Source organism: Copadichromis virginalis, linkage group LG5 (genome assembly GCF_057382275.1).
Source record: "Copadichromis virginalis isolate Kocher_CV1m ecotype Utaka linkage group LG5, C_Virginalis_male_GT1.1, whole genome shotgun sequence".
In the NCBI taxonomy this organism is placed as follows: Eukaryota; Metazoa; Chordata; class Actinopteri; order Cichliformes; family Cichlidae; genus Copadichromis; species Copadichromis virginalis.
This window is the reverse complement of record NC_140622.1, coordinates 28,791,347-28,805,278: the sequence shown is the minus strand read 5'-3', so window position 1 is coordinate 28,805,278 and position 13,932 is coordinate 28,791,347. Positions and strand designations below refer to the sequence as shown.

Here is a 13,932-nt window from a genome sequence, read left to right as displayed (position 1 = left end):
ACGATAAAAACCGAGCCGTCATGTTTTCGTCCCTCCCTCTCTGCCTCTGTCCGTCGGCCAGGCTGCCGCTTCTCTCAACCTTACCGGAACGTAACACCACAAAACAACCATGTCTGAGAAAGTCCCCTACAAAGTTGGTCAGTGTCAATGTTTATTTTTTCTGCCGTACTTGTATATCAAGTTAAGCTAAGCACGTTCGCGGTTAGTTAGCTAGTAATGCGTTAAGTTTGCAGGTTGGGTAACGGTTCCCATAGGCGTTTAATTTAGTATAGAAGCCAACCGTATACCGAAATAAATGTTTTATATGCCTTAGACTATTTTTTTTTACTTATCCCAGACTTTGCAGGGCTTTCTGGACTCTATTACTGCTAACTTGCTAGCATGTGGTGAAACGTGTTATGTTATTACCGCAGTTTAGCAAGCTGTCCAGTTAATTTGTTGGTGTTTCTTAGTCATTTTAGCAGTAAACTTTTAGATTTCCTTTTCCCGGTATGTGAATAAAGCATACTTTGATTCATTTCTGAGAATGAATCGACATGTAACAGCCATACTTGCATCGGGCATGGGCTGCTCCGTGAACAGAAAGCTCACCCAAAGCCTCTGGGAGTTGTAGTCTATCAGTGGAACCGTAGTCGCTAAGAACCCTTGGCTCAAGCTGTGTTTGTAAACTGCACCTCCCGTGATGACTTGCGCTTCACCGCCAGTTTCTGCGTGAGTGACAAGAACAGGCATAGACAATGCTGCACTGAATGCGACTTGCAAACTAGTAACGGAAGCACTACACGTGGTGTTTGCCTAATATTGATGTCAGGCCTCTCTATTGGAATACAGGTTTTTTGTTTGTTTGTTTTGATAGTTTTGTTCCCGAATTAGACGTGGTTCTCAGTCACAATTTGCTATAAATGAGCTGTTAATAAATTTGAACTGTGCTTCTATGTCTGCCATGAAAATGGACAATTGGTCTATTGAAATGCACCAAATGTGAACCACACCTGTCGTGGATGATATTCTGCAGCTGACTAGAAACAGAAGCTGTTAGGCAATGTCCCGCTAATTGATAGGCATGAGACGAAGTCCGCATGCAATCCAAGGGTCAAGAGTTTTAACACAATAGCCGAATCTGTTAATTTGTGATATAATAATATATGCAATAACACTCATTTACTACAAGTACAATTACAAATGGTTAATCAGTAGTTAACTACAAGCATTTAATCAGTACTGTCTTTTGTATTGTACACTGCCTTCCCAAGTGCTGCTTGATTACAAAAAAAATCATAACCACAGTCATTGTGGTCAGTAATTATATATAAATAACAATTCTTTTACAAACATACATTAAGTTTGGAGGAATGGTAAGTTTAATAAACGTATGAAAGAAGAAATGCACGTTTTAAGTTATTTCCTTGAACTACTAATTATAATTAAACAGAAAAAAATAGATTCATGACCTTTATGGGGAAGCCATTGTCAAGTAAAAAGGTGTATTCATAGTTGAAACAACGAATTGTTGCAAAACTAGTTTTTGTGTTGTAGTATTCAAAATTAATGTATTGTTTATATTTGAAGTTAAAATGTGATTTATTGCACAGCCCTAACCAGAAGGCTATTGTAGTGGGTCGGCAGCTATGATTACAGTAACAAGCCAAAGCAGCATGTTTCTGAGAGCAAGGCTGGTAGTGCTGCCTTATGTTATTAAATTATTATGACAGTGGTCAGAAAATGTATTTATAGATCTGGAATTTTTGCTGTGTATTTAAGTCTAAAACTAAAAGCAAGAAAAATTAGGTGTATCAATAAGGTCTTAACTAGTGGTAGGTTTCAAATATGCAGATGGCATTGTAGGGAAAACAAATCAGTGAACTTAATTTTAATGCCACTTGGCCATCATTGTTGTTGTCCCTCACACATTTTACACACTTAAAAATTTAGTTGCTTTCTTAATGGTAAAAGCAACAAATAATAATAAAAAAAAACCTCCAAAAGCCAAAGATTTAATTTACTGTTGTCTGTGGCAAAGACATGTATCAGATTCTGTGTAAGAAGTGCTCCACTTTTGAATAACCTCATTGTTGAATCCTAATATTTATGCATTGAGTTGTCAGAAATCATATTTATTTTACATGTAATGTACATGACATGACACATTCTACTCTTTGTAGGAATGGTTTGATATTAATATAGGCACATGGTTGTTCTGAAAGTGCACTTCATACAAAGCAACAAGAGGCTGAAGTGCTAACAAAGAAACAGGATTAAGAACAAACAGACTTTTTGTAGATTTACGTGCTCTCTGTAAAGATCTGGCTTACTTGGCTCATTCCAATTTGAAAAGGATAATCACACTTCCCTATTGCATGCTGTTCATGACATGATTTTATTTCCTCAGTGTGGCCAACTTGTGCAACAGCAGCTGTTATGAAAATGAAAGAAGGGAGTGTAGAGACAAACTGTCAAAAGTGCAAATCTGTTATGTCACAGCTGTGGTCATGTGAATTCTCCACCTACAACAAGATTATTAGAAAAGAAGATTATACAATTTTATATAAGAAATCTGTGCAGACAAAACTGGGTATGCACAGGGTGTTAAACTTGCACACAATTTTGCTAGTATTTTGGACAGTACAATTAAAACTATTAGATTTGCCTTTTTGAGACTTGTAAAACTGCAGTTTAAAACATAACAGAGTTGCTGATTTGCAAAACCACATCCTGATGATGTGGTTTTAGGCATTTACCCCCCCCCCCCAACTAGTTCTTTTTGAAAAATGGAACACTCCAGACAAATAATGTATGAATGTTATGAGTGTCTTTTATTTTTTATTTATTTATGTTAACAGGCATTTTGCTTAAAGAAAAACACTCAAGTTTTAAACTTTTGGACTTGAATAAACAGACCAAGTCTGATGCATATATGAGGCTTTACCTGACAAAAAAACATCCACCTGAGAATGCCAGACCAGAGAACAAGCTTATTGCATTAATCAGTTTTATCTTTGTACTCCTTTTGACAACCTGCGGTCTCTTTTCTAGCTGACATCAGCCTGGCTGAATGGGGACGTAAGGCCATCGACATGGCAGAGAACGAGATGCCTGGCCTCATGAAGATGAGGGAGATGTACGGTCAGTCCAAACCTCTAAAGGGAGCCCGTATCGCCGGCTGCCTCCACATGACCCTGCAGACTGCTGTTCTCATCGAGACCCTCACTGCCCTCGGAGCTGAGGTGACATTTAAAAGCTGCCTTTTAGTATTTATTTATCAAGAGAGCTTCCAGTAACTTCGCCTACATTGTGCGAGGGCACATATGCCCTCTTACTTTCTGCATTTAGACATAGTAATGTCTTTTTGAGAACAAACTGTAGGTCCCTTTAAAGTTGATGCATATAGATCTGTCAAAATCCTTTATGTTGTTTTTCGATAAGACTGTGCAGACCCTCCAGACAACTACAGTAGAGGACACATTAATTGATTCATTTATTGGTACAACCCATCTGGAGTCTGGCTTTTCTCCCCCTCTGTGTGCCTCAAGGCCGTGGTATCTTGTTATCATGTTGGTTTTATCTCTCTGACCACAACTGGTCTTGTCCTGCAAGAACCTGCACCCTGAGACCTAGCAGAGAACAAATAACAATCTCCCCTCCCCCCCTTTTTTTTTCTTCTTCCCTGAATTGGTTTTACTCTGTCTGCATTGGTGGTGACTTGACTTACAGTCAACTTTGCATATTTAAAACTGTTAGTAAGGGTATTGAACTGTAGATGGCAGCATTGAGTGACATTTGTTCATAAGGTAATAGCCTTAAGGTTTATTTCTAACAACTTGACTTCAGGAAAAATCATGTTTTGTGTGCACAAAAAACCTACCCTGATTTATTATGTAATGTTACATTATGAAAGGGTGAATGTGATGATTGGAAAATCTCAAGTTAAAAATCAACGAATGCTGCTAAAGTTTATCTAGATGTGCTGAATGATTTTCTCACCAGGCGTCATTGCATGTCATTGTGACTGATTTACTGCCCCTTGAGGCGTTGCAGCCCAACTGTTAGTGTTGCAGCTGTGTCATAAGGTGGCAGAGAGAGACTGGTGGTAGTTTACACTGAGACTCTAAAACACATTGGGGACTCAGGGTTATTCCCACCGACAGTTGAGTACACAGTGTGCTGTAGCTTGCTTTAATTGGACTTTGGTTTCCGTTATCTACACATTTCTGTCCAAGTAAGAATCCTGCCAGAAAACCAGTTAAATGCACTCAAAGCCAGCAAGCTGTTATTTATTAACATGTCACTTTACACGTTGTTTATAAAATCAGTTAGCACAGAGGTTCATCAACAGCTAGGTTACCTGGGTTCATGTAAATATTTATTTCATAGATTGTGGTGATTTCCTGTTTAGTGTGTGTGATTGTAGCTTCATTTGTTTGTGCCTAAACTGACCCAGATTCTTCCTCCTCAGGTTCAGTGGTCGAGCTGTAACATTTTCTCTACTCAGGATCACGCTGCTGCTGCCATCGCCAAGGCTGGCATTCCAGGTAACACACACTGACAAGTTGAAAAATGAATTGGATAATTAGTCTCAGAACTGACTCATTTTCTGCAAGCATTCTTAAATCTTAGATTTTTTTAAATCTTGGAAGTGACAGTTAGGAGGAAGTACATGCTCTTAAGAGCTTTCCAAAGCACCATGTGTTGTTTTAAATACATGACAAAACTGCCAGGACTTTTTAATATACCCACCTGAATTTTAGAAATAAAGCACGTTACTAAATATATCTCTGTCCATCTGTAGTATATGCCTGGAAGGGTGAGACAGATGAGGAGTATGTGTGGTGCATTGAACAGACCCTGTACTTCAAAGATGGTCAGCCCCTCAACATGATCCTGGATGATGGAGGAGACCTCACCAACCTGGTCCACACAAAGTACCCTAAATTGCTGGCAGGTTGGTTTTATGCACCTACACTCACGGTGTAAAATGAAGCTGCTATTATTATTCTTAAGAAATCTTGCATGAATCAATCTTTCTTTGAGCTTTTGGCCACTGCATACAGCAGCTGCGACACATTATTTTAATAATATGAACACTGATGGGTTTTTTTTTTTGGTTTTTTTAAGCATTTTTATTTTTCATGCAAGTTTTCCAAGCTCTTAAGTTCTTCATGTAGAACTCCCTTGGACTTGTTTGCTCGTGGTATAACAATAGTTTTGCTCTTGGTATTGTGCAAGACTTGTTTCCAGTCAATGATCCATTATCTTAAGTGTAGTGGGAAAATGCTAAAACGGGAAGGGGGGGGGGCTCAAGCTCTTTTTGCACTTTAATGCACGTAGTTTTACTGCCCCTTGAGGCGTTGCAGCCCAACTGTTAGTGTTGCAGCTGTGTCATAAGGTGGCAGAGAGAGACTGGTGGTAGTTTACACTGAGACTCTAAAACACATTGGAACTCAGAGTTATTCCCACCGACAGTTTCACATAAAGGTGTACTGCATGACCAAACATCCTGTTAAAATCCAGCTGTCATGTATATACAGAATAATAGTGGCTTTACAACTAAAGAACTGAGAGAGGTACTTTTACCCTCAAAGTCCCAATAATGTTCTATTTGTTGTTTGTGAACATTTTTCTTCATTGTGTGTTCATTTTTCACCACAGTAAAAAAATCCTGCACTTCTATGGTAAAACATAAAGGAAAATATGTCTTTCATTCCTGCTGGTGGGATTTGAAGATGCAAAAAAGACTACTGGTCACTTGATATATGACCTTTCAAGATGAGTTTATGGTATCTTTCACTAGTTTCAGGTCTTGTTTTAAAACGGCATTAGGTTAATGAACCTAATGTTCTTTCAAAGTGTGAATCCCTTCTGACTGATTGTATTGTTTTTGTATAACCATGCAGTGTCCTTAATTTCTCAGTGATAGCCAGCAGTTGCTTATGGTTATGGCCAAAATTCTCAAAAAAATCTGTAAACTATGTACAGGGTACACCAAACCACTTAGAGGTTAGTTATTATGTACATTATTTGTTACTGTTCTTTTGTGGCTTGAAAACATCTATAATAAGTCTAGTGCATGACCAGTTGTGGTCATGATTTATTCGTCACGGTCAAAGTTTATATAAAGTTCCAGGTTTTTAAGCAATTTTGTATTTCTAGGTATCCGTGGCGTGTCGGAGGAGACCACTACAGGTGTCCACAACCTGTACAAGATGTTGAAAAAGAGCGAACTGAAGATCCCTGCCATCAACGTCAATGACTCTGTCACCAAGGTGAGCAATCCTGAGCTTTTTAATCTCCAGCCTATCATGTATAAAAATATAAACATCCCTCCTAGTGGACTTATTCATTCATGCAAATATAAATATGTTAAGTAGTTTATAAATATGCTTGATTGAATTGGTCTGTAAAATGTGTGACCTTGTGAATATTTATCTGGTGATCTATTTTTCTCCATCCTATAGATTTGAAGATAATGGCGTAGTTGTAAAATATTATCTGTTTATGAGGTGAATTACTTTGTATACAGTAATGATATGGCTAATTGAATGAGTTTGAACTAGATTTTCAGTTAATAACACCAGCCTGTCAGCTTGTATTCTTCTGCCTCATTTCAGTCTGGAACAGCCTCTTTATTCCATGTAATAACATTGTTTCCCACCCACAGAGTAAGTTCGACAACCTGTACGGCTGCAGGGAGAGTCTGATCGATGGTATCAAGCGAGCCACAGATGTGATGATTGCTGGTAAAGTTGCAGTGGTGGCAGGTTACGGTGATGTGGGTAAAGGCTGTGTCCAGGCTCTGCGAGGATTCGGCGCTCGTGTCATCGTCACTGAGATTGACCCCATCAATGCCCTTCAGGCTGCTATGGAAGGTAGATGAGGATGACAAAACTGTGCAGTACTTAAATAATGGGAGCAATCATTTTTAAGCTGTTGGGAAACTTGCATATTATATATGTTTCCTTTAAAATAAACAGGTTTCTGTAATTGAAACGGTGCTTTTCTCCTCTGTCTTGCAGGTTATGAGGTTACAACCATGGATGAGGCCTGTAAGGAAGGAAACATCTTTGTCACCACCACTGGCTGTGAAGACATAATCATGGGACAGTATGTTTGACCAACTCTCGTGTCTTTCAAACAGTTTAATTGTTTTTGAGTTTTCTTACACATTTAAAAAGTGGCTTATAAGTCAATGTGTTTACCTTCAGCCACTTTGAGCAAATGAAAGACGACTCCATTGTTTGTAATATTGGACACTTTGACTGTGAGATTGATGTCAGCTGGCTCAACAAAAATGCTGCTGAGAAGATCGATGTCAAGCCTCAGGTAAGAACAATGACAGCTACTTAAAGATTCTAGAGAATTCTGTGTTTTTGGTTATAGAGTATATACTAAAATGTATATTAAGATGGCATTACTGTTAATAGGATGTTGGTGAATGTTGAAGTGTTCTGTATTCTGTTGCTTTGTGTGTTAGTCATGAGGGGGGTGGCCAAAATAGTTCTCCACATGGAAAACAAGCACACAAACAAACAAACAAACAAAACCCAATATGAGTTAGGGTTTTTTTTGTTTTTTTTTTACTGCCCCTTGAGGCGTTACAGTCCAACTGTTGGTGTTGCAGCTGTGTCATAAGGTGGCAGAAAGAAACTGGTGGTGGTTTACACTGAGACTCTAAAACACATTGGGGACTCAGAGTTATTCCCACCAACAGCTTAACATAAGATGTACTGCAGCTGTCATTTTTTTAATCACCCTGATACATGTGTAGTTGTAGGAGCTGGCTAAATATTCAGGTAAAGCCTAAGCGAGGACAGGGAGAGGTTACACAACACAAAGGATGAGCAGATGTCTCCTGCTATGTCTAAACTGTCCCTGCACAGCTGCTGATTCTCCTCCGACTCCTCAGGTTGATCGCTATCGTTTGAAGAACGGTCGTCACGTCATTGTCCTGGCAGAGGGCAGGCTGGTTAACCTGGGCTGTGCCATGGGACACCCATCATTTGTCATGAGCAACTCCTTCACCAATCAGGTACTAAGGCTGAGTCAGCGATGCTACAGAAAAAAATTATTATGTATGCTGTAAACTTTCATCTGTAACACTAGAATTCTATTAACATTTGGAACTTTGAAACAAAGTCTTTGAAACAAAGTGATAACATTATAATTGTTTTGTAGTCTTTATTAAATCCAAGTTCTCTACTGTAGGTGCTGGCTCAGATTGAGTTGTGGACAAACACTGCGAAGTACCCTCTGGGAGTCTACTTCCTGCCTAAGAAGGTCAGAACATACACTGTGATAATACTGCTTAAGCTTATGCAGCACTTGCATTGTATCTGGTTTGTACTTTGTTGGACATGAATAGGAAATGTCAGATATTTACTTAAACTAGAATCTTCTTTTTTTTTTTTTTCTTAAGTCAAATTTCTTTAGATGTGTAAAGACATTGATTTTCAAACAGAATTTATTTATTTTTATTTATTTATTTTTTTGAGTGAAGAGCAATTTTATATACCTTTATTCAGTAATTTATTATATCTTAAGATGTGATCAAAAATTACCTCTGGGACTAAATAACCACTGCAAGAAAATTATCTCTTCTGAAATTCTAAGTTTCTGCTTGTTAATATTTTCAGGCAGACATTAAAGCATGAAGGATAAATGCAAAAACCCCCAAAACTGAATAGGCAAAAAAGAAAAATAACTGGAATCTTTATTTAACATGTTTTTGCTCATTTATTCTTTATTTGTGTGCCTGTAGCTGGATGAGGAGGTGGCAGCTGCCCACCTGGATAAACTGGGAGTGAAGCTTACCAAGCTGACAGAAAAGCAGGCCAAGTACCTGGGCCTGCCCACCGAGGGGCCCTTCAAACCGGACCACTATCGTTATTAAGCTCCCCTGCAAGTCTGGGGAAGAACAGAAGAAAGAGGAAGAGGTGTGGCCAGAATGGTGTTGGTGTTTGGTGGGTGGGAGCACTTGAACCATGTTGCACTCTGGGTGCTGTGTTTGGTTTTAGGCTGGACAATAGCTCAGTGATTCAGGGATACAGAGACATTTTTCTTCCCCTCAGCCTGTAAATGAAATGCTAAAGACATTAATTCACAAGTTGCATCTGGCAATCCATTTGGTGATGCTGACGTTTGAAAACTGTACCCTTAACGGTAGCTTCTGCTAACTAGCGAGCGTTGAACGACTCGCCTCTGGTTGAAGCTAGACTTTAGGTGGATGCCATTCTACCACCAAAGCTTCCATCAGTAGCTTTAAATGGTTAGTTTTTTTTAAAAGAATAAATAGATGAAGCTGTGGAAGCTTTTTTTTTTTTTTTTAATCTCGTCTTATTCTGCTCTGACACACCAACACACGCCAAACTCTTCGGCTATCTCTCCTCTTTCTCGCCCATACTCTTCCGAAACGCCATCAAGTGCTACTGCTGTTAAAGAGAATTTCTCTTGCTGGTTGTCATTCCCTCTCTGTTTATGGAATAAAACAAATCCTCATGCTTTTCTATCTAAACTCTTCTCTCTGTCTCATAGCGGCTCAAGGTGGAACATGATGGGACAGGTTTTTCTCCCGCATCTTAAGCCAGGCAAATGTTTGGCCTAATTCCAGTGTGTTCACACTAATAATGACATGTGTTAGCACTTAATTGAAAACTGCACTCAAGCTGTCTTAACAAAACTGGGATCGGTCCTGAAGCGATAACCACTCATCCAGACTAATCACTGAAGTCAAGAGGCAAGCCGCAGCCAAAGTAATCAAAGTACCACCAAAGCACGTAACGTTTTTGCCTGATTTAGGAGTCCTTTTGATGCCTCATTTTCTTCCTTTTGATGTAATTAATGTAATTCAACTCGAAGGGCCCAAAGTGTTTGCAGTGCCCCACCTTCTCAACTCTTTTCGTTACGCACTATGGCCAGTTAGGTTCTTGCAATGCTGGGTGTAAATGGATCACGGTGAAGGTGAAGTGCCCGTCTTTTCCCCTCAACGGTTAAAGCCTCAATGCAGGCTTTACCTGCTTGTAAGTGGATTAATGTTGAAACTGCCAAGTGACGATTAAAAAAACAAAAAGGAAAAACATGCCGACTCTGAATTCTTTCTCCTCGTATGGTTGTAAGGTGATGCATCTCTCTGGAGGGGGGACTTTTTATATTGGGTTGAAAGGTCGGGTCAAGAAAACATTTGGCTGAAACACCCGATGGCTTGTTCGTTGCCTGTTTTAAATTGATATTAAGCCTTTTTCATAACCTTATCTGTGTTTAATATTGCAGCTATGACAAAGCAGGTTCTAACCATAACAAAGTTCTTAGTTTAATCCATGCTGTGATCTTTCACTAAACTGAAACAAACCTTTAGGGTTATTCTTGGCTCATTCAGCGTCAGGAGGGTTACCACACACAAGCGCGATTGATTGATATACAGTAAAAGCAACAAGTCCTTTTTGCCTTATTTGACAAGTACATTTTTCACTCTGGCCAACTGATAGCCTACTGTATTACCATGTTTGAGTAGAGCAGCAGATAATTAAAAAATTCTTCACTTGTGTGTGTATATTACAGTCCTGAGGATTTTTCATAGGGTTGCTAAAAAATTCCCAAATGAAGATAAAACTGTCCTCCTACCATTGTCTGTGGTATAACTCCGGTCCATATTTCTAGGGTCTTAGCAGATAAATTGCTTGTGACCTAAATGAGGTTTAAATAAATTTTTAGTTGTATGGCATAAATACTGTGATAATCTTTCCTAACAGGTTGGCAGGAATGACCAGTTAAAAAAATAAATGAACGATAAATTCAAGCCTCATAGTTAAAGCAATCCACGTCCCGACGCAGCTCATTGCCCCGAGCACAGCTAAACCACAGGCATTCGCTCTAAAATTTTCAAATTTGCTTACAGGCTAAAGGGGCGACCTGGGGTGTGGGTGTCCAACCCCAAAAAATGAGTGTAGTTAGGAGTCACACAAGGAGGCCTGATCCCCTTACCTGGGAAAAATGTCTTCTGCATCATTTTAAATATATGTAATGTGTTGAATATAATAACCAGTGACAGCTCTTGTGCTAATCACATATCTGAAACACTTTTAAGTGATAGAAAAACCCCTCCCCTTTCAACTGCTTCAGTGCCTGTCATTCTCTAGGTCCTTTACTTTTTAAAGGTGAATTTGCAGAATGCAATAGTGCCTAGTCTGACAGCTGTGGTTGGCTCCACTATCTTGTTGGTAAATCTTTTGTTCCTGCTAGTAATGGACATCATTGCAGAGCAGTTGTTTTATATTATAACATGATGAATTTTTGGAAAAGACACTGTGTGCTCTGGCCTCACAGTCCAAACATGCTCCCTACCAGCTGAAAATCCAGATAAGATCGTCTGCTGTACAAGTCCTCAAGGCATCAGTCACAATGTTTATAAAAAAAAAAAAAGACTATAAAATTGAGTTAGCTGACACAACACAAGCCAGATGTCAGATCAGCAGACCTAATGCAGATTTAATATGGCGTTATTTTTGTGCCACTATTCTGAGCGCACGTAAAAAAAAAAAATGCAGGTGCAAGTGTTGCATTTTGAGGAGAAATTTATTTTGAGCAAAGAAAAGCTGAGTGAACAAAATTCATTGCTGCGTGCGGAATGAATTCAGTTTATTTTGTGACCCAGAAAGAGAAATATTTCAAACTCCGCCACTGCCTCGTTTGAGTTTTGGACGAAATGGATTCTGGGATATTGCATTTCGTCATTTCGAGCTGATTGGAGACAAGAACAGCCAATCAGATTTTTTTTTTGCATCCAAGTCTGTGATTGGCTGGTTTTGTGGCACAAATATAACGGTGTACAGAAAGAGCTGAACGCGCATGGGCAGAAATGTTGAGAGCGCGAGCAACACATTGCAAGCAAGCGCAAATGCAAAAACTGAGCGAGAGAGGCTGCTATTGTGTGTGTGTGGATAATAGCAAACACTGAAATACATTTTTTGCACCCAGCAATGATTTTTGTTCACTCAAATTTAGCTTTTCGTCGCTCAAATTAAAATTCTCCTCAAAATGCAACACTTGCACCTGCAATTTTTTTTTTACTTGCGCTCAGAATAGTGGCACAAAAATAACGCCATAATTTAAGTACTTAAATCATTTTCAGAGTCACTTGACTGATTGGATTAAAAAAAAAAATCAAGAGGCAGGATAAAAGGACCTTAAGGTGACTGTTGGGGCAAACGGGGATGAAGGAAGCTCAACATGTATAATGTCAGTCTGCTGTTTTGAATGTCTCCTGAGGTTTCACCTGATCTGCTTTAAAAAAAAAAGAAGTTCTCCAGTGGCGTGGAAGAGCTCATTTAAATCTGTTTTATGGAGACCTCAATCTCTCTCGAGGCCAAATTGTGACACAAGATAACACATGACTTGAGATATTATTGGAATAGACTGTTCTGAAAACACGAGCTTGGACTGATAAAACACACAGCAGTAAGAGACACTAAAGCCCTCTCCAAAGTAAACCTCACATTAAGAATTCAGTGTGTATGAAACGGTTTATACGTTTTATTCAGTTGAACCAAAAGCGACCATATTCGGGGTAAATAGCTGATCTAAGTTTACAGCTAATGCCTGCATGTTGCCTCCAAGGGTGCGATGCACATATGTATACCTGTTAATTGGTACGAATAACAGTCTGGTAAAATGCCAGAATTTCACTTAACCAAAACTGAAGCATAAACGTCCTGTGTGGTCTGTACCTTACAGGAGGCCAGAGTATTTGGCAGATAACTCCATGAAAATGCTCTAAAGATGCCAACAACACATATATGGTGGAGAGTTCCAGTTCAATGATTTAAATTAGGGAAAGTGGAGCACTTCAGAAGCACTAATGAGGACGGCTATCCCCTGGGTCAATGCACAAAGCACCCTTTACTTCTGATATGCTTATTCTACTTTTATTGCATGGTTGGATATTTTTACTATTCTTTTTTTTTATCCTGTTGTATAGTTGCAAGTATCTGTACTTCCTGGGTAACAAATGTATATGTTGCTCTTCTACTAAGTGGTATTTGATAGATTAACAATAAAGTATTTTATATACACCCACCAGCTGTCACGCTTCATGTGAGACTAAAGACCAGTTTTACCCATTGTCCCTCATCCCACACATTGAAACAATGTCCCACATTTTGATTTGCTCTACTTTTCAATACTTTTATAACATCTGGCTTTAATCCAACAGTTGTGAAGAAAGCCAGGAAAGCTTTCATCGCAGGTTAACCAGTCACTGATTTTTGTTGCCAATGTTATGACCAGCAGGGGAAATTCACCACAAAGTCACAAGCTCTGCAAATTCTAACACAAAGAAAAAGGAAATGTAGCGACATCAAAGAATTGTAAAATGTTTACAACTGGGTGATTCGACTGAAAGACGATTCCCAAAGCATTTGTGGTCTTAAAGAGATGTACAGATGCATCCCTTCTGAAGCCCAAATATTATTACCAGATAGAATAAAAGCTTTAATAACACTTAGCAGATTTAACAGTTGCTGGTACAGAAAAAGAGCAGAAATAATTGAAAGAAGACATACCCACAAGAATAAATGCTTTCCTTTAATGCTTATTGTGTTATATTGTTGAGATGGTAAGGGCTTTAATTGTTGCTCAAATGAAATAAGCTTTAGTTCAGGTTTGCATGTGTTTATTTTATTATTGTTATTTTAGCGTTTAGCACCTACATTTTTTTTTAGCTACTAACCTGATTTCACCAGCAGGTGGCAGTGTAAGTACTCTATAACACGTTAAATAAATATAAATTCACCTTTGGAAATGTTGGTATGATGTGATGTTTTGATCTTTTGTGCATAATTTTATATTTATTTTATTTTTGAAGAATTGGAAGCTATCTTAACAATGCAGATTTAGAAAAGAACGGAGAATCAGGTTGTTTTTTTCATGTCTGTTGGTGTTTTTTGT

At 38.7% G+C, this 13,932-nt stretch overlaps 1 protein-coding gene and 3 non-coding genes across 4 annotated transcripts; all 4 read left to right on the top strand.

Moving 5' to 3' along the window:
• Positions 1-10,069, top strand: ahcy (adenosylhomocysteinase). Its single transcript, XM_085457240.1, has 11 exons — positions 1-137; positions 3,034-3,224; positions 4,454-4,529; positions 4,787-4,939; positions 6,148-6,260; positions 6,656-6,863; positions 7,011-7,098; positions 7,200-7,317; positions 7,901-8,023; positions 8,200-8,271; positions 8,753-10,069. The coding sequence occupies exons 1-11, from the start codon at positions 110-112 to the stop codon at positions 8,882-8,884; spliced, it is 1,302 nt and encodes a 433-aa protein (XP_085313366.1). The 5' UTR covers positions 1-109; the 3' UTR covers positions 8,885-10,069.
• On the top strand, positions 4,014-4,146 carry LOC146709999 (small nucleolar RNA SNORA17). Its single transcript, XR_014920680.1, has one exon. It is a non-coding gene; the product is annotated as a small nucleolar RNA SNORA17 (small nucleolar RNA).
• On the top strand, positions 5,330-5,461 carry LOC146709998 (small nucleolar RNA SNORA17). The gene has a single exon (XR_014920681.1). It is a non-coding gene; the product is annotated as a small nucleolar RNA SNORA17 (small nucleolar RNA).
• On the top strand, positions 7,574-7,706 carry LOC146709997 (small nucleolar RNA SNORA17). Its single transcript, XR_014920679.1, has one exon. It is a non-coding gene; the product is annotated as a small nucleolar RNA SNORA17 (small nucleolar RNA).
• Positions 10,070-13,932: the final 3,863 nt, after the last annotated feature.

What these genes read in the sequence shown, in the direction of transcription:
- ahcy (XM_085457240.1), top strand. Translation starts at nt 110, where the DNA reads ATGTCTGAGAAAGTCCCCTACAAAGTTG. An exon ending in TCAATGACTCTGTCACCAAG is followed by an intron (nt 6,261 to 6,655) that starts GTGAGCAATCCT and finishes TCCCACCCACAG; the next exon opens with AGTAAGTTCGACAACCTGTA. An exon ending in CCTTCAGGCTGCTATGGAAG is followed by an intron (nt 6,864 to 7,010) that starts GTAGATGAGGAT and finishes TCTGTCTTGCAG; the next exon opens with GTTATGAGGTTACAACCATG.